A 27,172-nucleotide genomic window follows, 5' to 3' on the forward strand; every position below is an offset into this window, starting at 1 on the left:
CAGGAATACAATCGAATGCAATACCAATTCAGTTCCCCCCCTAGCAAGCTTAGAGCAACAGGGATGATTTTAAAACACAGGCAAAAATACTTTAAATGTGATTTGCAAAGAAGTGAAAATATGCTAAAAATGATTTTAATTCCCTATAGGAGATTCAGGGTAGGTGACAGCTACTTTGAATTAGTTCAGGTCAACACTAGCAATGATTCATGAGGGGTTATCTGGTTGAAATGAATTTCAGCAATGGAAGCAAAAGACAGCTATTTTTGACAGGTGAAGAAGTTTGAGTCAAATTGCAATTGCAAATGTCGTTCCTAGCATGTATGGTACAAAAGATACGGACGATTTTTGGAGGTAGATTCTCAGAAATAAAGTAAGATTCAAATGGCAAATGACACTTTCACAGGTTTGAAATCACAGAATGGACACACGATTTCTATGCAGTTCTAAATAGGTTGAAATTGTTTGAATTAGATTATTTTAAACTAAGAGATTGGTTTTGCACAGCTCTGGCTGGATACTCATTCCTAATTTTGGAAGGAATGGGCCTCGTCACAGATCTGATCAACAGGTTTAGCTGCGGTTCTCTCTGCTCTGTTGGTCTGGATCTCTGGTTCTGGCAAAAGTTCTGGCACTGCGCAGTGGTCTTGTCTGGGTCTGGTTGGTCTGGATACAGCTCTGCTTTCTGGGTCTGGCACAGGGTTCTAGGCCAGAACCAAACAGCTCAGCCCAGCTGTTTTATTCTGATGTGCCCCTTGGAAGTATGTGGTAAATCAGTTTGCAAAATTGTAAGGCCAGCTGAGAATACTTTCAGCTTGCAGCAGGCCTTCTGCTTCAATGTTCTGGAATCTATCTGGAGTCTAAGTTCTGGATATGTTCCTTCTGGATATTGTCTGGTCCGGCAAAGTGCTTCGCAAGAAAGTGGAACGAGCAGTCCCTACCTGGGTTTCAGTGGATCTTTTTATGTCTTTTGAAAGTGGGTGGGAAGGCTGACTTTCTATGCCCAACCCTCTGAGGATCCTGATAGGCTATAGGATTCTCTGTCGCCTGACTGGGGAACTGAATTGTGAGTCATTCGGCATCCTTTTTATGGCATACAGAAAGAACACTCCTCTTTTTAGAAAGATGGATAATTCATAGTACATAATTGTCAAAATTATATCAATAATATCATTCCTGTGAATTTTCTGTGCACATTTTAAGAGGTGTTAGGGCTCTGTGGTATGTTCTGGGGGGTAGTAGCGGAAAATAAGGTATTACTCCAAATACCCTACCTTTGTGGAAGAGAGCATAAGGCCGCGAACAATAGCACAAGTGTCTTGCAGATGTCAATGGTACACAGGGCAAGCCTACGCCGCTAAGCAGGAGCAAGGGAGGCCTTCGCGCATGTGGTCCCAGCCTAGATTACAGAGAAGAGAAAAGCCAAGCGGTTCATCACAGCCGGTGAGTCGAGGGGAGAACCTATAAACTGTGTTAATTGAGAATCGGAAAGTGGCAAGTTTGAACCAAGTTCAATTAACTGTGAAGGAACTGTAAAAAGTGTTATGGGGAAACCCGCTGCAGAGGGAATCTGGCACTACCTGTGTGCTAACTCCAAAGACTCTGGTCGGAGGCCAGCGAAAAAGGTCAAAGTGGTCATACTGCGTTTCAAGCAAAATCCCTGCACAATCGAAAGACTTTGATCTACAAACTGAGAGGAAACGAGGGAAGTGAATAAAACGACAGTGAACTGTATAAAAGAGACGGCAAGAGGGAACCTGACTGAGGGATGCCAATGAGAAGGGGAAAAGTCTAAAGTCCAGAGAAACAGTGTGTTGTCAAACGTGAGCCCGGCCGAGGGATGTACACTATGAACTGTTTGAAAAGACATTGAGAAACCAAGGGAACTGAATCCTGCTAAAGAGAAGAGAACGTCATAGTGAACTCGGAGGGGGGGAGGCAGAGATCAAGAGTGGTCTGAGCCCAACCGAGGGAGATCCAGGGGTGAAGCCATTGCCCAAGTACTGACGGTCAAGAGGGATCTGAGCCCGACCGACGGAGATCCAGAGGTGAAGCTATCATCCAAAGTTAATTGAGAAAAGATCTGATATAAAAATTGAGGAATATGAGAAGTGAAGGGTCAGCGCCCAGAAGAGGGGGACGCAGGTTTGAACCATTATCACTCTAACTTTCAGTTGGTTAAAAGGAACTTTTGTTATTTTGACGACATCTTATCCTCTACGGCAAGAGACTTTCAAGTGAAACGAGACTTGGCCATCGTCTGCCTCGATAGCTGAAAACTGAACTGTCCTCTCGTGCTGGGAGAGCTTGAGAGAGTGCTGTGCTCTACGATCCCACCTTACCCCATGCTTAAAATGTGGGGAAGGGAGACCCAGACTACTGCATCCTGATGTATTATTTGAGAACACTTCTTTATTTTCTTGAAAACTATCCCACACTCTTTTTATAGTAGTTGTAAGGTTTGGCAATAGGTTTCTTAGTATAGGGCCTTATTATTTGACACAACACCACCAGGATTGCCTTATTTATAATTTGATGGTCGACACTTGCTCCCATCTTAGATTTAGGTTTAGAATAGGCTTTTTTACCTCCTGCATACAGCATTCATTGTTCAATGAACACCCTTGAACTGTGATCACCTGTGGCTGTCTTACTTGTTGCCATCAAGAATTCCTTACAATATCCAGCATTAAAGATTTGACAGTATGGATTTTAGTTGTGTGCACAATTGAGACTAGTATAGCTCATTGAGGAGGGACGTTGATAATAAGGTTTTGAATCAATGGAATTGTGTGCCATATTGCTGACCAAAAATGTCTTTAGATCTGCACACTTAATTAGCTTGTGTAGTAGTGTTCCTGATTCAGAAATCCGATGGAAATGTTTGAATGAGGTGGATAATTTGCTTCTGAAAACTTTAACGGGGGGGCCAATAGGAACAATGTACCATCAAAACATTTGATAGAGTAAGGGAAGCAGGCGCAAATGCTTTGCATGAAAGGACCAAGTTATGTGACCTCAGGACTTTGACTGGATAATACCCATGTTTGCTTGCCCTGCTAACACTGTACTTCTGCAATTGTTAAAATAATTTATCTTCCAAAATATGAGGGGGATGCCTTAGCCAAATTTCAGGTTGTCTGGTAGCCATGTTATTTTGGTACAATGAGGGGTTTCTTGATAATGAATAACTTTTATACAGGGCCCAGCCTATGTGTGCCAAAGAGGGCAGGATATCTGTTTGCCTTTGTTTGATTTTTTTTATTTGTTTTTTTGGTTTTGTTTTGGGACAGTTTCCCCTCAACCCCATGACCATGCGCTATGTATCGTCTGACATTCTTTAGCAAGCACTTTTAGGGTGTTTCAAGAATTCAGAAGAAGACATTTATTTTTATTGAGGGTCACTAGTTAAGAAACATTCTGAGGGATCCAAAATTGATTTTTCTATGTTTAGACAATTTGATGTGTAATCTTTCCAGGTGGGTATATCTCATAGAACCAATTGTAGTCTTCATGACAATGACAGTGTGTGTACCTTGAAGTTCTGAGGTTGTCCTACTTGATAGTTTAGTGATGGATAGTCCCTTCATGATCATTATTAGTCTTTATTTCGCAGAAAGTTGGCTATGCTTTTACTAATAGCTTTTTAAATATGGAACCTGAAAGTCTGAGACAGTGTGTGATGTGTGTGTGTGTTGGGGGCTGGTGGGGCTTGGGGGGTTGTCAGAGGGGAGAGGCAGCTTACCACTTACCACGATCATCAGTTTGATGGTCTCAGTTCTACCTTTCCATTTGAAGATTTTTAGAGACAATTCACTCAAGTTCTCCTGTACTTTAGGCAAGGTTTACTTGGTATTGAGATTTCAGGTATCTAATGGGTCTGGACAAAAGTGTATTCCAAAGTATTAGCTTTTTGTGTATTGGTAAGCATTTGACGGTTCCATGTCATTTCAACAACAGTAATTATTTGGAAGTAATGTACTTCGAAATGATTACTCCGACAACTTTACTTCAATTTAGTTTTTTTTAAATTGGCCCTCTTCCCCCCACTCATACCCCTTTCCCCTTCACTACAATGCCTCCCCACCCCCTTTTTGCCCCTTATCCCACAACTACATATATTGTTTGAAGTAATTTCGAAATAATTACTTCAAAGTAAATTACTGTCGTTGAAACCACAGGATAGCATTTGACCATTTGAGACTAAACTTTTAAATTTGGCATTTGAAGGAGACTAGATTTATGGACAAAACTTTTTAAAATGACATCCATTCACTGGGTATCCAGATTCTTTTCATGATCCAACTGTGGGATTCAATGGCTGGGGGATTGAATATTGGGGATCTGATCAAACTAGTTTATTATCTGCATACACCACCATTTCAGTGTCCTGTTCTCTGTTACATCTACCTAGGCAAACGGAGCATTCACCATTGGTCAGTAGTTTATGTTGGGTCTTATGTTCTCTTTTTTTAATAATGGAGATATTTTGAGAGACCCTTTTTTGGGGTTGTTGATTAACGCAGTAAAGAGGTCCAGACTTAAAATCTCTTCACAATAGATCTGAGGCAAGGATAGTTGGTGCTTGATGTATAAAATACAAGGCACTGTATTAGCATGACATTTTAGACAAATATTGCCAAAGTAAATATATGGGATACAAAATGGTGACATTGTCTGCAGTAGTGATGGCTTTGGTTGTCATCTTTTTCCAAAAGTCAATATTTATGGAGAGTTCCATAAATCCAAGATGTGTCCCACCTAATAATCAAAATGTTCACTAATCAGCAAATCTAAATTGAAGGCCTTCTCTCTTGTACCAAGAAATTCCCAAAATCATTCTGAATTCCATGGAGACCAGTACTAATCCAGTATAAAACCGTTTTTTAGAGTGTCCCAAATGCATTTGAAATTGTTTTTCACTGTATTTTTCTGCCACACTATTGCATCACGGATGGAAATATATCTTGCAAATAGTGCTATTTAGATGCCTGGTATAAGCTTTCATATTTAACACATTTTGTGTTCCCAATGCAGATTGGTTTTACCCCCGTTTTTCTTTTTGCAGATTAGATTTACTCAAAAGATATATTTTGCACCACTTCTCTAAATCAGTCTGTGTTTAGGTGGCTTTTACCCCTGCCTGGCAAACCTCCCCAATAAGGCAACTATTCATATGTATAGCCCCATTCACAATGATAATCTACTCCTGTAATGACTAGAAATTGCCAATAAGATTTAAAATTGAATACGTAAATAAACGTAGTGGTGAAAAATCAGTGGTCTTAATGATCGAACTCCTCACAGCTGGTCTTGTGCTCTTACTTTGATGTGTATGTAATCGACTTGTCTCTGTTTTCTGCTTTCAAGGGTATCAGCTCAGTGACTGCCATTACAGCCATGTACGTTTACTCTCGGAAAATCCCCCTTCCTCCCAGAGCAAAGATGGCCTTGACATCCCTCATCGCAGTAGCATATCTGCAGGTATGGTTGTGATAACGTTTGGATGCACTAGACCTATTTTTGTAAGCTCCTTTTAATTCCACTACTAACCTCTGTGGAATGTGCAGTACTGCATGATTGGGCACAGTGGGTGGGTGGAGGTTTGTCCTGAAAAGCACTAAACCGATTTAGACTGAACCAAACGGGTGAATTACACTACAAATTTCCAAATAAAGGGGCTACATACTCCTGCCCCTCTCCTTCCTGTTTGGATGGGCCAACATTTCACAGTAATACCTGATTTATTTATGCAGTGCAATCACACTCACGCAGTGTCTATCCGTCTGTGTGCATGTCCCTGTCTCCTTAACTGCCCTGTGCTCCTTTACTCCTAGTTTGAGGGGACTGGACATCTCCCAGCCACAGCGCCCTTTATTTGGTGCCATGTGCCATTTTGTGTTGATTTTCTACTTCTTCTCCGCATGCTGGTTCTCCGGGGCCTTCTTACACCGTTTTATTTCCCATAAGTCAAGATTTTCCTCTTGCAGGTCCCAGGTTCCCCATTTGCCAGCATCTCAAATGTGTGAACTCTGGAGGCCCTCACCCAGCCAGTTGTGGGAACCCGCATTGGCGGAAGTATTCATCCTAGTCTATGAAAACTCAAGCGTGCAGCATAATTTGATCTGCTAACTATTATCTTCTGATACTGAGTCTGTTATCGGAGGCTGATACTGCTATCACTGCTCTCCCTATTCTCAGATTTAAAATAGATTTTAACGCTCTGTATGTTGGATCTGGTAAATACATCATACTTTTACAGGTCCTTCAAAATACCGCTGTTCGTATTGTGACTAGATATCCTGTCCTCGCTAACCTTCATTAGCTCCCTGTTAAATCCATAATAAAGTTTAAGCTACTCATGCTTGCCCATAAAGCTCTTTAGGGTTGTGCTCATATTTACTTAAAACAGTGTTTTTATGGCACACATCCCTTCGCCCTGAAAGCTCTGTACCAAGAGATACAGTGACTGTCAATTGATTTTGTAAATCTTTGCTCTTTCAATTTAGCAAGAAGGTTAAACCATTTTTATTTAGCAATGTTGCTCCTTCTACCCTACTTCTGCATAGCAGTCTGTGCACTTCGATACCACATGGTGGTAGCACCTTCCATATGTCAAATCAAACTGTTGCTGGAAGACCTACCACCAACGTCCTCCTCCTGAAGCTCCTGAGTACTTTGTGCATCCTAAGAAGCAACAAAAGGTAAGTCCACCTTTCGTTCCAGACCTGTTCCCCGAAAATGTTTCTATTGGTTGCCAGCCCTAACAGGGACGTCGGGTCAAGACCCCTTTCAGGGCCTAAATCAGCCACTACATCACGGTCCGTTGCTTATATGCCAGAGTCTTAACTGCCAGGAATTGTTGCATCAACTCCAGAAGTCTTCCACCAAGAGGGCTAAGTCTCACAATTATTTGGAGGTCCATCGGCCTTCCACCATCTTCCCAACGATGACTACCTTTCACTCTCGGGCTCCCTCTTCATTGAGGCCTTCAGAGGTCCACAGTGGGAAATCTCCTGACTCGAGTTTGTTTTTTCCCTTCTTCTGATTTGTGATGCATCAAAATTGTGTGCAAGATGTCTGACAGCAAGTTCTGGAGTTCTTCTAGAGGATATCTATCACTTGTGCAGCCACACAAAGATTCATCCTTTTTCCCCTTAATTTTCCTCAAGATATCTTCTGTGAACTCAAGGCCTGCCTCATTGTGATCGTCGTGGATGTAGAGTGGTTACCTGAATCTCACCCTCACCAAGATGGAATTCCTTCTGCTGGCCAACAACAGCAAACACGTTGGCATCTAGACTTGGTTATTATCTGCTATGAACCTCAATGGCTTTACTTCCCCGCTGGCATCCTGCGCCAAGTCACCCTCCTGTGGAAAATCAGCCCCTTTATCCCAGCAAATAACTTCAGATCTGCTGCCAAAGCCTTGGTCCTGGATGGTGGCAATGCCCCTCTGGTAGGCATTTCAGTGACCAAACTGGCACCCCTGAGATGTGTACTACAAGGCTGCAGCATGACTCATCAAAGGAAACTGCAAATTCAACCACATCAGCCTGGTCCTCATCAAACTGCACTGTCTCCCGCTTCAAGCACGTATTTACCTTCAAATCTTGCTGCAGCATCTGCTAGGCAGTCACCCTCAAGTCTCCAAGCTGCTTCGCCAAGGAGCTGAACATCTCCGGAGGCCTTAAGTCCACCAGAAGTAGGATATGTGCCGACTTGAGCTTCACCGATGCTGGAAGGAAAGTACTAGAAAACAGGCGTTCTTTGTCTAAGCTCCCAGACTCTGCAACCTCCTTCCCGTCAACACAAGACTTGGCACTTTGCTTCTAGTTTTCAGGAAGAAGCTAAAGACCTGCTTCTTCAAGGAATGCCTGCTCCTCTCTAACACCTATGTCTGCACACCCTCCAATCCTCACCTAACCTGAGAATAGGCGATCTGCTTCCCCCAGTTTCTGCTCCTGGATTCCTATAGCACCCTTGCTGCAAAATTGCCCTCACTTGTTAGCTCCTTGCTACCTTGCATCTCTTCTTCCCTCACTCTGTACTTCCCCTCTGACTTGAAAAGCACTCAGTTGATTCCCAACGCTAGGTCAGCGCTCAATAAATGCCCTAATAATAATAAGGGAAACTCCGTCTTCCCTGGCTATCCCCATCAAAGATGTTGGCAGCACCCTCCCAGGATTATTCCTCATTAGATCCCTGGTTTCTCTGTTTCCTTCACAGTCAAAGCACTAGTCACTGGTTTGGAACATCACTGATGGAACGAAGGCAGGCTTTTCTTTCCTACATACAACATGATCCCTTGCACATACTTTTTGTTGGCAATGATCGGCAAACACTATTTCAAGTTCTGCATATCACAGAGCCATGGACCTTTCAACAGCACCAGTGCACTACTCTCTGTGGGCATTCCTCTTCTCGTATTGTGTAAAGGCCGCCCACCTTGCAACCGGCTTGTGATGACAGGTTCTTCAGCAGGTCTCAAACGCGAATGACATTGTCAACTTTCTAGAATCTCATTAGAGGGATCCTCCTCAACACCGGATTCCTTCATCTTTAAACTGTGAGTTCGCACTGAAAAGCACTGCAGCCCCGGAAGCTCCTCGCACACAATTGCAGTTACACATATTGTGTGCACAAGTCCACTTGGAGAACCAGCAGTGAAGCCAAGACATGCCACCAGGGATGCAGTTTCATCCACAGGATTCTAGCAATGACACAGGAACATGAAAGCATGTAATAACTGATGGCAAATGTCATCCTTGCACACTAGGAAGAAAGTTATAGTGCTCACAGAACAGATTGGCGAACAGACAATCGTACATCAGCACACATGTGCACGGAAGCAAGAATTGGGGGGGGCAAGATTAAATTCCACTCATTTTAGCCCCCCAAAACTCCCCCACCCTTCCAGTGAAGGAAAATGATAGCACAGGAACTAAAACAGGAAATGCTCTCCAATCAGTAAGTTCAGGAAACTACAGCACCTGAAAATCATTGCAGTGTCAAAATAACAGAATACACAGCCACAATGCGGGGAAGAGAACAAAGGTGGATTTAACGCAGTGCTTGCGCGGGAAACAAGAGCTTGCTAAACGGTGTAAATTACAGAAACTGCTAAACAGCGTAAATCGCACAACCGCTGGGGAATTCAAACTCCCAATGGAGTTAGTAAGAAAAAAATAAGCAGACTCTTTCAAAGAGTCCTAGCAAAAAAATGTAAACCATGGCCATTTGTATTTGCTGCATCCCCTTTGATGCTGTAACTGCATCTTGTTGCAATTTGCAGACAGAATCTAGTACAATCTTCAACTCGGGCTTGGGGTCTGCCACAAATAGGGAGAACAGAACACTGGAACAAACATATGTGCGTCCCTAATACGTTTATGCTTCAGTTCAAAAGGGGAAAGAAGGTGGAATGGCAACACAAAGAATGGGATGAGCCTATTTTATCTTGTGTATTCCCCAAGATTGCCATTCCATGGACCGTTGCTGTTCCCTGAGGGCCCTCCCTTCCGTGCTTCATGTGCAATATTCTTATCAACTTTCCTACTCCTAACCAGCTCATGGTGTGGTACCACAACCAATTTCTCTTCGTCAACAGAACACTAACATTGACATATCTATTTGTAATAATATGAAGGCAAAATATTTTGATTCTCCACTTGCAAGGAGCGAGTGGACGATGTCTGCCAAATAAGATCTCCAGAGGCCACAGTTTACCAGAGGATTGAATGAACACAGACTTAAAAATGCTATGTTGATGTAATTTGATCTTGTGCTAATGTCTTTCTTTTTTGGCAGGTCACCCTGGGAATCAGCACTCTTCTCCTCTATGTTCCAACACCTCTCGCTGCCACCCACCAGTCGGGCTCCTTGGCACTTCTCAGCATGGCACTCTGGCTCATGAATGAACTACGACGCGTCCCCAAATAACAGTATGCTCTTCCTGGATCATCCAAGATTTCATTCTTCTACACTCCTTCATTTTTGCATTAATAGATGTGTTGCGGTTTGGATTTTCTATGGGACTTTTCAGAACTTTCAGACTTCAGAACTTTGTAAATTAAATGGACAATGTGACTCTTATTTCAAGGTGTGTAGATGAGAATAAAAATTGGCAAAAAGTGTACCATTCTTTCCTTTCAATGGTGAAGCATCCAACTTCTTAAATGTCCATAAATATAACATTATTTTTTCCATAGATGGCCTCTTTGTATCATTACTGTATTTCTATCTTTTTCTTATTTTTTAACATGTGTTGTAGATTTCTTACGGCAAAAGGAGCAAATGTGCATGTAATATAAAGTAGGTAGAACCAAACACTAGATGCATGATCGTTCCAGGTGATTTAATAGGATTTATTAAAATTACACTATCTTTTACGATTTAAGGATCGTAGTATTTCTACACGTAGTTCTACTGAAATACACATTACAATTATAAAGTTAGCATTGTTTACGCACAAACACATGAATCTACTCTACTACACAGACACTTGGACATGAAGCAAGGGTATTCTCTGGACTAACAAATTGCCCGTTTCCCCAAATTGTCTCCTACGATGCCTTCCCAAATCTCGGTGTGAGTGGCAACTCCCAGCTGTCATTGTTCCAAGGTCTCAAAAAAGTTATCTCACTCCACCCTACATACTCCACAAAGCCCTTCTTCTGTTCCTTTGACCCTAGGTGCAGGCTTTCTCGGATCCTGTACCCCAAGACTAAGCCAGTCCTTGATATTCTGCACTACCTTTTGGAGTTCCTTTACAGATGGCATTGGGGTCAGCCAGGAGAGAGGTGGAGGGACCAATCCATATTAGTTTTCCTTCCTGACTCGGTTCTCCCAACCTGCTCTCCAAACTATCACTAGGCACACTGACCCCAGCTGGAACCTCCTCCGACCTGTTAGACCCGCCTAGTGCCTCAGGTGGCCCTCTACTTTAATAAAGTCCTGATATCTTTTCTCTAATGCTTTCTTCTTTCTTTTCCACTCCTCATCACATCTGTCCAATTTACTTCCTGTTCCTTGTCTGAAGAAGTCTCCTCCCTCTCACTTACCCCATCCTGCTGATCCATCACAGACTCCTTAATAGTACTATAGTCTGTTCCCACCTTCCCTTCCTTTTTTCCTGCTCTTACAGCCTTCTTCCCCTCTAGTCTAACGCTTACTCTCCCATATTCTACCTTGTTGCCCATCACTTCCACTTACTTAGATACTGTTGCCACATTCCACTCTCCTTTCTCTCCCCTTTAACGCTCGCCACTGTATTGTCTTCTGTAGAGCTCACCCCCTTACCCCCTGCCACATCTCCAGATGCACTCTGTAGCGCACCTCTTTTCCAGCAGTCTTCCCTCTCCATCTTTTTCCAAACAGGAGCCTCCTGTTCCTATCTGCCACCATACTGCACTGGGCTGCCTGGCTTTATTATTATTATTATTTTTTTTTTTTTTACATTTATATAGCGCACAAACAGCCCTAGGGCATCATGGCGCTGTTACTTGCGGGGCACTTAGTTACAGGGAGGGGGTACAGGTTGAGTATACATTTGCATGATGTTCATTTAGTCATTATACACATACATTTGTAGCACAGATTAAATATACATTTGCAGTTTTCAGTCATATTTAAGTGTGCAGGTGTGCTGGGTCTCTTGCTGAGGCCGGTTAGGCGAAGAGCATGGTTTTAAGCGCCTTTCGGAATGCCATGTGTGATTCCTCAGCACGTAGTGGTGGTGGGAGGACATTCCATTGAAGGGATGCTAAGTACGGGAAGCTAGCGCCGCCTGCTCTGACTCTATTGATTAGGGGCACTGTGAGCAAGTTAGAGTAAGACGTTCTAGTGGGTCTCACAGATGCGGATGGGTGAATCCTTTGTGAGAGGTAGGCTGGTGGTTAGGTGGATGCACTTATGGGTCAATTCCAGGGCTTTGAATAAGACACGTTCTTTAATCGGGAGCCCGTGGGCTTTTTGCCTGGCAGCAGTGATATGTTCCCTTTTTGGGAATGCCCATCGCTACGCGTAGTGCATTATTCTGGATGACTTGCAACTTGTCTAGATTCTTTGCCGAAGTGCCCAGAAAGAGAACGTTGCAATAGTCTAGCCTTGAGCCAGTGATGGCTCTTGCTATGTTGGTGCAGATCTCCTTGGAGAGGAATGGTCTAGCTTCATCAGGAACTTAGCATGATAGGCTGCTGAGGAGGCGATTGCGTTAACTTGGCTGGTCATGGATAGGATGGAGTCAAGGTATACTCCTAGTGTTTTCACAGCATCTTCTATAGTAACCCCCTCCCTCTCTTTGAAACTGTGGTGGATGGTCTGCAGCTGTGGGCCTATAGTGTGTGCGGTTTGGGATTGACTAGGCTTTTCCACTTCCTGATCAACAGAACAAGACTGAAGGGGCTAGGCTAAATCTAGAAGATCCCAGTGGCCAGTTTGCGACTCTGGCTGCAAGGAACGTGCTGTTTGTGTGGAGGATATTCTTCTGCATTCCTGTTAGGTAGGCAAGTGTTAGGCTAGATCCAACGGTATTGATATTTCCCTAAGGGTCTTCCTGTGCTTGAAGGGTTTTCCTATGGACTCATTGTCCTTGAAGGGATGATTCAATTTCCCTGATCCATTCTTAGTTTTCCAGAAGAGCCTTGTGGGAGATTTGGTCCAGCTGAGGGTGGTTTGCCTGTACAATATTAGTGTTTGTTCCTGAGACTGGTTGTCTGATGTCTTCCCTGCCTTCGGTGACCTGACCTTACGTTGCCAAGTTTACCGTCTTCCCCTGTCGCAAATTCAACCCATCCCTGCCCACGATCAGGTCTGGGATTTCCTTCTTTTTCCCCAGGAGCATTAGAAGAAACTGTTTTCGCTTACTGTCTTGGCTAGGCAGCACTCTTAAGTCACATGGCTCGTGGGTCAACAGACAAAGTTCAAGGTAGGGAAACCTCGTCACACACATGAATAGTACTACTTTACCTATTTCAAATGCGGATTGGACCCAGATGATAAAAATCACAAGAAAGGGGCTAAAACAAGAGTAGATATTTGTAGAAGTCTGGTTATAAGGAAAGAGTAGAGTATCTGGTATATTAATTCACCTTCTTTGGTTATGTGTTCCATCAAGATAAAATATACACGAGAACACCCACTAGGCGCACCAGGCACCAACTGGCTTTCACAGAACATTCCCTCGTGCCACTCCCTCAACATTCCACTCTGCTTCATACACCCTTGTCACCGACGTTCATCATCACAAATTCATAGGATACATCTCCTCCCTCCTTCACTTGCACAGCTGTAGCTAGGATACAACCCTTCTCTCCTGCAGAACAAGAGTAAATGGGGAAACGAGAACATCTTCACAGCAAGGCGGAAGACCCAACTCTGAACTAAGGACAGCCTACATTCGCATCGGCACTCACTGCTAGAAAAACTGAGAAAACAAGCAATGAACAGTAAACCTCGAAGTGGCGACCATCATTTAGGCAAGAAAATGGCAAGCCCTGACCCTTTGACATACTGAAAGTAAGGACTCAAGCATACTCCAAATTATTCTCTTAACTAACATACACATGCAGGCAAGTGAGACACAAGCCTATATTATATGTAGCAGGCGCAGAACTGCACAGAGGCAAGTACTGAAAGCATAAACTTTGCCTTCCGGTAGCAGAACATAAACCATTGGCACCCTGGGAGGAGGCCCTGACCAATCGGAATGCTCAGAACGCGGGCTTTATTCTATGGTTCAAGTCCATGTTCCTAGTAGCCTGGGGGGCCAGCACCCCTTTGTTTCCTTTCCCCGCTGCCCCTTCACCACTTATCATCTGTCCTACACGGGCGCTAATGGTGTCCTTTTTTTATTTTTCTCTCAAAATGCAGGGCTGCTATCAGCAAAGTCCGTTTTCATGTTAATGACCTCTGTCTTTAACATGGAAAATGAACTGCGCTGACAGCAATGCGTGGCACAGGTACATTTATTTTCTTTAAAAAAAACATTACCAGCCATGTAGCGAACTACACTGGTGCTAATGGAAATATTAACCTGGGCGGCTGGCGGACCCTGTCGGTAATGGAACCTCCACCCTTGTTATGGGACCCTCGCTTCACTCGGGCTCTTTGGCCTGCCTCCTTGTTTAATATCGCCTCATTATAATTACAGCAGAGTACACAATGGTGCAACTGGTATGTCCTGGATGCATATAGTACAAAACACACACGTTTAGGTTGGAGGACTGCACATTGCACCATACTGTATGGAGAAGTCTACTCCAGATTGCACATCAAAACATTGAAAATGCACCAACTGAATGCTGCTCAACGCATTCTACCTTGCATACATACAGAATTGTTGCATATTGTATACACTGCATATTATATTGTTCCTAATCCACATCTCGTATGTAGAATACATAACATACTGTGCATATTAAACAGCATGTTCACTAGAGATTCAATCCCCTGAAGAATATCCAGCATATTGGCGCTAATTGGACAGAAACGTACATATGTCGGGATATATCAACAGCACGCCATAGCTGTGATGCGCACCTACAATAGGGTCATAAATCGACAGGCTCTAGGATTATTACAGTACATTGGACTATATTAATGTTGTGACACACATAAAAGGGACCTATAGTGGTGTGTGTTACCAGTTGTAATAATTTACATTCATGCCAGTTAGGAACTTGTCCGAACGGGGATATTTTAATAGCATGTCAAAGTTGTGATGCACACTTACGATTGAGTGTTATGTTGTGTAATGTCTTATGCTGTTTACCGTTACCATTGGGGTGGTCTCCAGGCGCTCGTGTGGCTCTGCAAAGAAAGAGAGCGTTTTGGGTTAGTGAGGGTAGAATGATAGGATAGACCCAGAACCAGGTGCAACTGGCATCTGTGTGTTTTGGCTTGCAGATAAGTTGATTGTCTGTGTGCACTGGCTTGTTGTATCCATAAGGGTATTGCCCCGTGCCTCGGATGTTTGTTATATGCAAATATGTGTTATGTTTGGTGTGTGTTTCATGTGTGGTTTGGCTGGTAGTTTTGATTGTGCGCACTGGCTTGTTGTATCCTTAAGGGTGAGGTCCAGTGTCAGGGTTGTTGTATGCAGATGATTGTTAGTGTCTGGGATTGTTTGTTGTATGCTAATGTTAGTAAAGTTGGTTTGTGTGTGTGTTTGTGTGTGTAGTTTGGCTTGCCCATAGGACATGTGTAGTACTTGTGAGGCATGTTGGAGGGGAGCAGCGTGTTTAGTACGTTGGCTGCTCTCAGGTTCTTCCACGTGTGTCCTCAGAGCTAATCATCCAGCTGCAACACAATGGTACCCTCCAATGTTTCTAAATGCAATACACTGGCCGCCCCCACCACCACTCCAAGCTCAGCATACTTTCCTCCAAGTGCAATATATTGGCTACTCCCACTAGCCCCTCTCTGCGCAGCAAGAATGACCAGACACATGGTGTGCTTCTGGGTGTAGCAAGATTAAACCACTAAAGTGATGCATGACTAATCTTTACAAATCCATCTAAATGTGACGCATTGGCCAAACTCCACAATCCTAGCCATTGTGACGCATGGCTAGGCCTCCCAAATGTATCTAAATGTGACGCATGGCTAATGTTCACAAATCTATCCAAATGCGAGGCATGGCCAATCTTCAGAACTCCATCTAAGTGTGATGCATGGCTAGGAGAGGAGGAGTAGGAAGCAGGGTTAGTGGTTGGTGGCTTTTCTTTGGTCCCCATTGGCATCGCTGGTATTGTCGCTTTTGGGTAGGTCATTGGCATGGGCGTAATTGTAGGGGGGGCGGGGGTGTTTGTCCCCCCCGCCCCAACTTTCATGGCAAACCATTTTGTCCCCATTCATTTGGCTGGGGCACCTTTTCTTCAGATGTCATGCCCCCCTCCACCCCCCCACACATTTTCAGCAAGGTTACTCCACTGGGCATTGGCAATTGAATGTTGGCAGCCTCCAGAATTACAAAGTACTTTAAACTGTTGATGTAGAGATGCACACAAATCGAACTTTAGTGGTATGTGGAATTAGTTGTAATAACCCATATTCATGTTAGGAAGGAAAGTACAAACTTTTTGCGTGAGTAACTTTTTAAAATATTTACTGTTTTTTTTTTTTTTATTAACTGTGTGAGATTTGCACTTTGTGATATCAATGTTTAACTATATTGATAATATGAATACATCCTAAATTTGAAAGCTACATGTTAAGAGATTGACTGATTTTTTAATGTTTCATCAGTTGGAGTGTTTTGCTCTGGTTTGAGGTTAGATAATGGTTTGGCACTTGCAGTTATAATTGGAGGGTATATTTTACTGGAAGCCCTTGTTCGCTTTTTGAGCATGTACACAAAGGGCCATCCACCTGTGTGCCAGGGGATTGCAAGACTGAGGCACTTGGAATGGTGAGCCGTTGAAACAATGGAGTATATCACATTGCACTGGCCAAGACAACCAAAACCATAAAATAATGGGGAATTCATAAGTATCAGTATGTTTCTCAGAATGGCTCCAGCTGCCCAACTCTGCTTTAATGAAAAAGCTGAGGTGAAATATTGCCCGTAGGGACTGTTGCCTGTGATATCCGAAGACCTCTGCACTAATATTTTAATTCTGATAGAGATGGTGCAACACAGTCTAGGAATTTGTTGTAGTTTTCCATATACAGTTTTCATGTTGCTTGAGCGGGCTGGCTCACCGTCATTGGGCTAAAACGAGTGACATATCATCAATGCAATGTAATGGAGCTGAGGTCCTTTTATGACTGCCAATGTTAGGTTTTTCATAGCTATTGTTGCAGTAACTCAAGTGTATAAGTGTTGGACACTGCATCACTAGGCTTCTCGTGGGCGTGCAGCCAAAGAGGTGGACGGGCCGTGTAGGTGGTTGGAGTGCTGGATGCAACGAACCTTGAGGCAGAAGCAAGAGGATATAAAAAACTAATTGATGCCATGTGGAACAAAGCATCACAAAAGTGAGTGGAGAGCTATAAGAGGCGCTAAAGTCCATGGCACAGGCTCCTCCCCCTTGACTACAGCTGTGGAGGGGGCAACGTGCTTTTGTACTGCATAGCAGAGCATGCAAGGAAACATTCCTATATTTCATGTGGTAGACATTGGTGCTGAACTGAATCAGGCACACCCTGGTCTGCATTGTTCTCGTTTAGAAGATCATTTGGTGGACACAGACCCATTTCTCATGACATCCCGGGGACGCCCCTACTTACAGCAGACTTGCGGGTGGGCAGAGACCCCTTGGTTTTCATTAGCATGGCAGCATTGTAGTTCAGTGCTGAATATAAGTAGTAAGGGCATACCATTAGATGAAGAGAATAGACCCAAACCCCTGCCCCTCTCGTGTCACAGGGATACAGATGCAGGGAAGGCAGGCCAGAAACTGATCAGGCTGGACACAGAGCCCATGGCCCTTGCAGTCCCATGGGTGGGAAGACTGGGCAAGGGCAAACAAAGGATTGCCCAGAGTGGGTGCAGACCAATTAGCCCCCGCATGTTCCAAGGAGGCAGATGGTGGGAAGCTGGACCATTCCACGTAAGAGGTGGACACAGATAATTTAGTCCTTGTCTGGAAAGCTCAAGAGCCGTTCTTCAGTCACTACCATCGCTTATCTTGATGCAACAGTCCAAAGCTCCATAGCAAGAGGTGGATGGTGTAGCTTATGTTTGGTGATTGTGTGGTTTGGTTAAGGGCTGTGAGTGTACCTGGCTGCCCCTACATTGAACACCAGTGACATTTGCAGGTCTTTTTCACGACTCCCCAAAAATTTGAAGTCCGGTTTTAAGGAATGTGGTGAGAGACTCTTATGCATATAGTCTGGGTCGATTTACTTACCTTCTTAGGTTGTAAGTTATATTAGGATTCAGTGAAATAAAAACTTTGTTAAAGGGACGTTATGGTTGCAAGTAAAACCGAAAAACCTCAGAAATTCACCAGTTATGGTAAACTAAGCAACCATAACTCGCGTCACATCGTCACAGAGCCAACACCACCACAAGCAGCTAGGGTACCTACACAACAACAGAAAGCGCAGTACGTCCAAAGACAGTGAAGAGGACCAAGAAGATGAGGTAGAGGAAGTGCCTACCTCTAGCACCCAGAGATAATCATGCGTGTGGCAGTTCTTTATCACTGTTGGAATGTACCAAATGTTAAAGCTACCAAAGTGAGTGTAACTTTCTACTCGGTTGCGGACTACCTAGACAGTACTCCTAAGGGACCACCTCCGTGCGCCGCCACACCAAATCCAACCACTGCAATGCTCTCAGAAAGGTTGTTCCTTTCTTAGCAAGTAGTAGCTGGTATTCTTTCTCACCAATACTATAACCACGCAGCCTACTTCTGTGGGACATAAAATCCCACAGCTACCTTGCAAACAATAAAAGAGGCTGTTGATCCATATCGTTTGAAGACAACACTCCTCTGTATATACTGCAACACACCACTCTGCAGGGGGAAGCAATTTCTTAGTGCTGTTGAAGCGGTAATCAAAGAGCATGAGAAGCCCTGCCCCCTACCTTGTGAAGTAACTCACGCGGAACATCTTCCCCTGTCCACCTGCCCCTCCATATTAGTGCTTGGTGCCTCTTCCCTCCTAACCTTATGTTGTAACCTCTGCTGCAAAAAAAAAAGACATAAATAAACAACAAAAGGATTCCTTTAGGAACCACCGTTCACAGTCAAGTACATAGACTCAATAAGATTTTCCAACATTTCCATTAGCATTGTGTGTTATGCTAATAGAAATAATGTGGCGTTCATCCCCCGTTCCAGGGATTGGAACGGGGATAACAGCCCAGCAGCACAAGTTATCGGCCCAAGCAAAGCGAGGGTGGATAACGAGAGCTCCGGACCGTTATGCCCTGTTCCAACCTTTGCAATGTGGGATGAAGCCATTAGCACCCCGGGCTCCCAAAGCGGGAACCCCTGGTGCTAAAAAAAAAAAAAATCTCCAGCATGGCGTCTGGCATGGATTCACATGCTCATGAATATTCCCCGTCAGGCTGGGAATCCTCGGTAAAAGAAAAAAGTTTGTTTTGTTTCTAAACTCTTTCTCCTATAAACCAATCACTGAGCTCTGGGTCCTACTGCCTCCATTCAATGACTGCCCTCTACCTAAGCCCCTCCTCTGGCAGCCATCTTCAGATTTTTACCACACGTTCAAGTGTTGGGAGTCCTCGCTTTTTGCTCTTCGAGCTTCTGTGTTTTTTTGCTTTTGTGATAGGAACATTCTATTTTTCAGTCAATCGAGCCCGTGTGCTCCATCGCTTATTCTTTCGATTAACGTGGACCCGTTTTTCGGCATCTTTCATTGCCCTTCAAGGGCAGAAATCATCAAGTGTTCTTCTTGGAAGCTTCCAGACGTTCTTGAGGCCTACACCACACCGGATCATGTCGGAGGAGAAGGACGGAGCTTCCCTCTTCAAGCTGTGCACCAGTTGCAGTTTGCAGAATGTTTATTTGGATGACAAGCATTCCCAGTGCCTGTATTGTCCACACCCAGCGCATAAAGGTGATTGTGAGATCTGCCGTGGCTTCACCAAGCGCACGATGAAGGAATGGCACGTCCGGTTGGTGGCGTGGCTCCAGTCCAGGGCCTCTACCCCGGATGATTCTCAGGGGCATGCCCCTTCCGGATCCAGCCAAACTGAGCGGGCTTCTAAGACCTTTGAGGGCGCTCCATCTGTGGGGGTCTAACACAAGGCCAAGCACTGTGAGTCCACTTCCCTCAGGGTCGCCGCTCCAGCGGGTCCCGTGATGGGCAGGGCGTGCTCGTCGTGTCCATCTGCCTCGATCTCCAGCCACCTCTCCAGCTCTTCATCCAAGAGGAAGTCAGCTACCCCAGGGAAGCTGCGGGGAAACACTGGATAAGGCCAAACAGGGTAAGGTGTCCTAACCGTCCTTGAAGGTGAAGGCCAAGCAGGATAAGGTGTCCGAGCTGCCGGTGAAGACCAAGATGGCCGACCTGCCGGTGAAGGCCCAGGCCAAATCATCCTCCTTGATCGAGATGGCGGTGGCCACCCTTTCGAAGGCAAAAGTGGCTGACGCCGTCCAGGGTGCCCCGGCGACAACCAGAGTGTCTCTCCGGGCCAGGAGAGAGTCTTCGTTCAAGCCGATAGTAAGGACCCCAGAGAAGAGGATGCCAGAACTCAGTCCGAGACCGACCCCTCAGGACCCAAAGAAAGGGCGGGGGGGGGAGAAGAACTCCAGGGCACAGACATTTCTTCGTCTGAGGAGGAGTAAGAGTCTTTCCATCCACACCATTCAGAGTGGTGATGACGATGGAAACGTCGGAGAAGCCCGCTGGAGGCGGCGGTACCATCGACGGGGACCACAAGGGTGCTGGGCCCAGTGACCCTGTTGCTCAGGTTGCCCTTAGAGATTTGTCGCAGGATATCCTCTCGACACGCCACACAATGGTGTTGGAGATTTAGAGGAGGTTGCCAATGACCCCAGCACTGCCGGTGACCGTGTTGACACTAGGGCCACCAGCGGCAAAGAAGAGAAGGTGACACCCTATGCCTTCTTTCCAACCGTCTCTCCCCTCTAGGGGGATGGGGACGACAGATGCAGACGACACAGGACTGGGAGACCTTGCATCGCCGGCGCTGAGAGCCTCTCCACCAGATGAAGAGGGCTCTTTTCATTCCATGATTGGCCGAGCGTCTCAGCTTTTTCAGCTCACCCCGGAGGAGAAGGAGGGCTTCCTGTACCAACTCTGGGAGGCGAAGAGGAAGACTTTCCTGTCGGTACTGCTCCTGGACGACGTCTGGGATGAGGGGCTGGTGTTGTTGAAGAACCCTGCTTCAGCCCAAGCGTAGAGAGACCGTCTTGAGAAAAAGTACCGGGTGCCAGAGTCTGTGCCCAAGTGCCTGCGGTCTCAACCGTCACCAGACTCTGGTCTCGGCAGCTGCCAGGAAGAGGTTGTCAGGTCCTTTGTCTTCTTTGTCTGTACCCCAGCACAACGAGGGGAAGAAATTGGATTCCATGTGTAGAAAGGTAATTACTCGGTGGTGGTGATGACAGAGAAAGCGCCCAACGCCTTGGCGATCGTGGGCAGATTCGACCGGGAGCTTTGGTTCAAGATGGCTCTTCTCCTGGATTTCTGCCCCGATGGCAAGCGGGTCGAGGCATTGGAGACCCTCCAGGAAGGCGAGTTGGTGTCAGACTACGCCATCACAGTGGCAGTGGACATTGCGGACACAGGTTTCCGCCAAATGTGCAACATGGTTTGCCTTCGCCGTCGGGGCTGGCTCAAGACCACCAACTTCAGACAGGAGGTCAAGATGAGGGTCCTGGACATGCTTTTCGACTGAGACAACCTGTTTGGGAAGGCCGTCGATGAATCCCTTCAGCCCATCAAGAACGACAGACGGCGCGTGCCTTGGGCACTTTGCAGCAACACGGGCCATCCTTTAGTTTTTTCCAGAGGGAAGTCTAGCAGATCTTCAAAGGATTTCGGCAGGGGCTCATCCTCTTGCCACCAACCCTTCCGCTCCTTGACCCAGGAAGCCAACAGGGGTTGCAACAAGGCCTTCGGTGGTGGCCGCTGTCATCATCAAGGTGCACCAACCACCGAGCAGGACTGAACCGGCCAATGCATCGGGCCCCCACCGATGCACCCCAGTGGGAGGCCGGCTGGCCAACTTCGTCAGTGTGTTTGGGACCATCTCCACCGACCAATGGGTGCCGGATTTCCATTCTTGACCTACGACAACTAAACAAGTACATAAGTCCAGAAGCTCAGGATGGTCACTCTGCAGCACGTGCTCAGCCAGCTGGAGAAGGGAGACTTTGTCGTTGTTGGATCTAGAGGACGCGTACTTCCAGGTACCCATACGCAAAGGACACAGCAAGTTTCTGTGCTTCGTCGTTCGAAGGGAAGAGCTGTGAACTGGTAATGCTTCCCTTGGACTGAAGTCAGCGCCCAGAGTCTTCACCAAGTGCTTGGCTCCAGTGGCAGCCCATCTACGACTGCAAAGGATCAACGAGTAACCTTACTTGGATGACTGGCTCATCCGGGCCAGATTGAGGGACATCTCCGTCAACCACATGGCGAATACCGTCCGCCTGCTGTCAGAACTGGGGTTCTCAGTGAATTATGCAAACTCTTGCTTGACCCCATCGCACAACGCGCTGTTCCTAGGATCCAGACTCAACACAGTGTCCTACCTGGCATGACTGTCGGAGGAGAGGATATCGGCCATCCTAGGCAAAGTGCAACGGCTGTTAGGACTGAGGGTCACCACGGTGAGGACCCTCAAGTCTCTGCTCGCCGTGATGTCGTCATGCATATAACTGATTCAGCTCTGCAGGTTGCAGATGCGCCCGCTACAGGAGTTCCTTGATGCCCATTGAGTCCAGGTGTCCGAAGGCTCCCAGGACAGGATCGCGCTCGACAAGGAGTTCCGTTGAGCGATAAGGTGGATGTGCGTGCGCTCCAATATCACCAGAGGCACAGATTTCCAGAGCCCCCCCGTACCAGGAGACGGTCACGATGGACGCTTCCCTGGAAGGATGGGGAGCCAAAACCGGACATCTTCACGCCAGAGGCCTGTGGCTGCCGAAAGAGAAGACGGTACATATCAACGTTCTGTAAGTACAAGCAGTGTTTTGGGCTCTCAAGTAGTTTCTGCCGTCGCTCAAGGGCAAAGTGGTGAGGGTCTTCACGGACAATACCATCACGATGTTTTAGATCCGGAAACAGGGGGGCACAGATCCCCAGCGCTCTCCAGTGCTTATGGCACTGGGCCATCGCCAACAGGATGTTCCTCATCCCGTTCCACCTGGCAGGAGTAAAGAACACTGTTGCTGACTCTCACTGCCACGAGTGGGATTTCCTAGCCGGGGAGCATGGGGGATGCATTCCCATTCCCTTGGGAAGGCCTGTTTCTGTATGCGTTCCCTCTGTTGCTGTTACTTCTTCGAGTCATCAATCAACGCAGATGGTACCGTTGCAGGATGACCCTTGTCGCATCAGCATGGCGGAGGCAGATCTGGTACTCAGACCTTCTCAGCATGTCAGCACCCCTCCACCCCCCGTCATACTGGCAGTAGCCTTGGATCTTCTCGCCGGGGAAGGAGACGCAATTCTGCACCATGACCCGGGGTCTCTGAACCTGAAGGCCTGGCTACTGCAGCATTAGAGTTCGGTGGATATAATCTTCCGGTGGACTGCAAGGAGGTACTTGCCAAGGCAATGGCGTCCTCTACCTTGAAGTGCTACAGACACAAATAGAAGCACTTTTTTGACGTGGTGCCGTTCGCAGAATATCAATCCTCTCATGGTTACGGCCCCTCAAGTACTTCCGTATTTACTATCATTGTCTAAATCGGGGCCGGCTCATGTCTCCATCAAAGTGCATCTGGCGGCTATCTCCTCCTGCACCAGTTCTCCGGGGCGGTCTTCACTGTGGTCGCACCGTCTAGTTAAGAAGTTCATCGAGGGATTGTTCCGCTCGTTCCCGTCGGTGAAGGCTCCGGCCCCGGCATGGCAACTCAATGTGGTGCTGGTTAGGCTAATGGGGGGGAGACAAGGGGGGCCCTTTCGAATCTATGCATTCAGCTCTGCTCAAGTTTCTGTTGTGGAAGACATCGTTCCTCGTGGCCATCACCTCTGCAAGATGAGTACGTGAGATCCAGGCGCTGTCATGCAAGCAGCCTTACTTACTTGACTTTCATGAGGGTGGTGCTGCGGTCGCACCCCTCCTTCATGCCCAAGGTTCCGTTGGAATTTCATCTCAACGAGCCCTTGGTGTTATGTGTTTTTTCCGACGCCTTTGTCGCCGGCTGAAAGGACTTTGCACTCGCTGGATCTGGCTAGAGCGCTGAAGTTTTATGTGGCCTGCACAAAGAGTTTCTGGAAAACTTCTCAGCTTTTTGTGAACTTTGGTCCTGTGAACCATGGGAAGGCCCTGTCCAAGGCTTCCATTTCCAGGTGGCTCTCCGGCAGTATCACTCACTGTCACCGGTTGGCAAACCGACCACTGCCTGGCCGTCCGAGAACCCATTCTACCAGAGCAGTCGCTGCTACAACTGCGTTCCTGTCTGTTGTGCCCCTGCTGGACATCTGCAGGGCTGCTAGGTGGAGGTTGATGCACACCTTCACTAAATTCTACTGTGTCAACAGGGAATCCAGGGAGGAGTCCAGAGTCGGCCAAGCAGTGCTGCGCAACCGGGTCCCTTGAAGGTGAGCCTAGTGAGGAGGTAAGAGATTGCTTCTGTTGAGCCTTGCCACCTTTCGTAGTTGCATGTGTGTATGGCTATGTATTCTTTATTCATGAGCATGTGAATCCATGCCAGACCCCATGCTGGAGAAGGAACAAGTTACTTACCTGTAACTGTTGTTATCCAGCATGGGTGTGGCATTGATTCACATTCGAACCCTCCTGCCTGCCCCTCTGCGGCTCTTCTCTTTGTCCTACTGCCACTTTACGTGCTACCAAATCTGAAGATGGCTGCCAGAGGAGGGGCTTAGTTAGAGGGCAGTCATTGGCTGGGGGCAGTATGACCCAGAGCTCAGTGATTGATTTGTAGGAGAAAGACAGTTTAGAAATGAAACTGAAACACTTTTTTTTTCTTTTACAGAGGATTCCCAGCCTGATGACAGGGAATATTCATGAGCATGTGAATCCATGCCAGACCCATGCTGGAGAACAGTTACAAGTAAGTAACTTCCTTTTCTTCCTACCCTGGGAGCAGCATCCTGCTGTAGGAAGGAAAATCCTTTTTTCAAGATGGCCACCATAGAAATGGAAGGTGGAGCTCCGTACAGAGCCCCTCTTCTATTTCCATGGCAGCCTGCAGAAGGCAAAGAGAGATCCCATGCCCATATTACCACCAATAAATTTGTTTTGCCCTTTCACACCTACCCCACTTTCAAATAACTTTACCCCATAGCCGGCCTCAGGTGGACCTGGCCACCTTAACCCAATTTGTCGTCCTGTCCAGTAGCCAGATTGTCCGGGTCATGACCTTATGCCATGACCCTGACAATCTGGCCACTAACCATGCCACAGGCTATACCCGAGTCACCAAAGGTATATCCCTATTTATTGGACCTACATTATGACACTTGTCAAAAAATAAAACCTGTGCACATTTGCAAACCATGCTTTAAGGTCCTTGCCAATGTTCCTTACAGGAGTTTGCTGGAAATCCGCCCATGTTTAATATTTTCAAAAGTGTCAATATGTATGTACATACAATAGTCCTATAACTTAGCTCCCACTTGACAAAATCCATTCAGACTTTACACAAACATTCAAGGTTGGGTCTATAATCGTTCTGAAAACTTTTGTCCACATTTGTCAATCCCTGCAGCATTAATTGCTTGAAACTAACAATTGCAAAAAGGGACTATTACTGAACAATACCTAGAAATTGGGCTATGATACTTGTTTATCTACTGAACCAGTATCACATATATGTCCTACTTGCATTCTTCTTTATGATTTAGTCATTATAATGTAAAGAAATGAATATAAATCCAATGTTCTATGTTTTTTTGGTTTTTGTATATAATTGTGTCAAAACACTTATGCACATTGTAATCTCTTTCTACAAAAAACGTTGCCTCCTAAATGTATCATGTGGATGTATTCGTATTTTGTTCTATTTTAGGCTGAGATTATATTTTTGTTGACTTCCGATTATGTGTTCAGGTTTTCTTTAAATGTATGTTTTTGATACCTTCGGAAGTAGAAAGTGACTGTCCTGTACTCTTCCTTAATTATATTAGTCACCTCTTATTTTATTTTTCAAACACTGGAAGCATCACCGTAATGTTTGTCCTTTGAAACACATAGCTACTTTACTATTTGGGTGGTTATATAAGAACAGCGGCAGATCCCACTTTAGGATTTCTATAATTCGGAAACCTCTCAAAGATATTAATTTATTATTTGAAACAAGTGGAAAAAAAAGAAATAATATGAAAATAATTACTAGCAAGGGTACATTCTTCTGTTTAGATGTTCCACATTTGTCAATCAGCAACAAAGTTATAAGACACCTAAAAATGTTGAGACACCCCAATCTAATTTAGCCCCCTCTTGACAAAATAATTTCTATCTAGATCAAACTGTTGTGTAGATTCATCAAATGGCACCAAATTTATTAGCCTTTACAATATTTTGGGACCTCGCCCCCACACCCCTTCTAATTTTGTTCAGTATCCTAGACTAAAGTTCCACAGTTTCATGCAGTTTCATTGAGTGGTGCCAAAGTTCTAAGCTGTCCAAAAACTGCTTTTCACCAACCCTGTAATGCAGAAATAGGCATAGATGCATCTAAGTGTTCGCAAACATCACAGGACTGTTGCCGAACATGCGGACTGTTTGCGGACTTCGGGGATGGAAAACACCTGGTTTTTGGCTTCTTACAGCCATATCCCATCCTCATCACCCCTCACCTCCACAGAGATTGCTTGATTTATTTCTTATTTTATTTTTAGCATTTTTGTAGCGCTCAAACAGCCCATGGGCATCGAGGCGCTGTTACAGGAATTGTTTGTTTTTTAATTGCGTAATTGTTTCTTTTATCTTAGTTGCGTTATTTATAACGCGCTTAAACACTCAGAGGTTTCTAAGCGCGGACCCTGGGATCGAACCTGTGTTGCTTCGTGTCGTCTTTCTTCCAAGGCGCGCACGTTGCCTCTGAGCTATCCTCCCGGAACTTGATAAGTTTAACAAGTGCAATGTAGGTTTTTACCACGATCTTTGTGGAAAACGGCGGCTGTCCGTGGATCCAACATGGCGGGTGTGTCCAAAAATCAGACGCACTTCACTCTTTTCACCATCCAATCAGTGGGCGTGTCCGATGTCTGCGGTCCTCAGCAAGCCTTCTGAGCTCAGTGGCCCATCTGCGCACCGAACAGGGAAGTGAGTACGCGGACCGAACCCAGATATCACTAATTTGACCTACTTTCGGGCCGTTTAAAAAAAAAAAAAAAGAAACTACTGGACGGATTTACACCAAATTTACAATAGCACGCTTACGGGACCAAGCAGCTGCTCGTGTCGCAAATTTGCTGAAAATCTGTCCAGTGGTTTGGGCTGTAGACATGAGCAAACCTTTTTTTCCCATTGCGTCCACTGGTGGGGCGAGTTATGGTTGCTTAGGTTACAATAACTGGCAAATTTCTGGGTTTT

At 45.7% G+C, this 27,172-nt stretch overlaps 1 protein-coding gene across 1 annotated transcript in view; it reads left to right on the top strand.

The window, feature by feature from the left end:
• Positions 1-10,210, top strand: part of COX15 (cytochrome c oxidase assembly homolog COX15) — a 301,085-nt gene extending 290,875 nt beyond the window's left edge. The window contains exons 8-9 of the mRNA XM_069611522.1: positions 5,371-5,484; positions 9,811-10,210. Coding sequence (XP_069467623.1) covers positions 5,371-5,484; positions 9,811-9,942 — 246 coding nt within the window. The 3' untranslated portion in view covers positions 9,943-10,210. The remainder of the gene's footprint in view (positions 1-5,370; positions 5,485-9,810) is intronic.
• The last annotated feature ends 16,962 nt before the right edge of the window (positions 10,211-27,172 follow it).

Source organism: Ambystoma mexicanum, chromosome 8 (assembly GCF_040938575.1).
Source record: "Ambystoma mexicanum isolate Mex_15411 chromosome 8, UKY_AmexF1_1, whole genome shotgun sequence".
Classification (NCBI taxonomy): Eukaryota; Metazoa; Chordata; class Amphibia; order Caudata; family Ambystomatidae; genus Ambystoma; species Ambystoma mexicanum.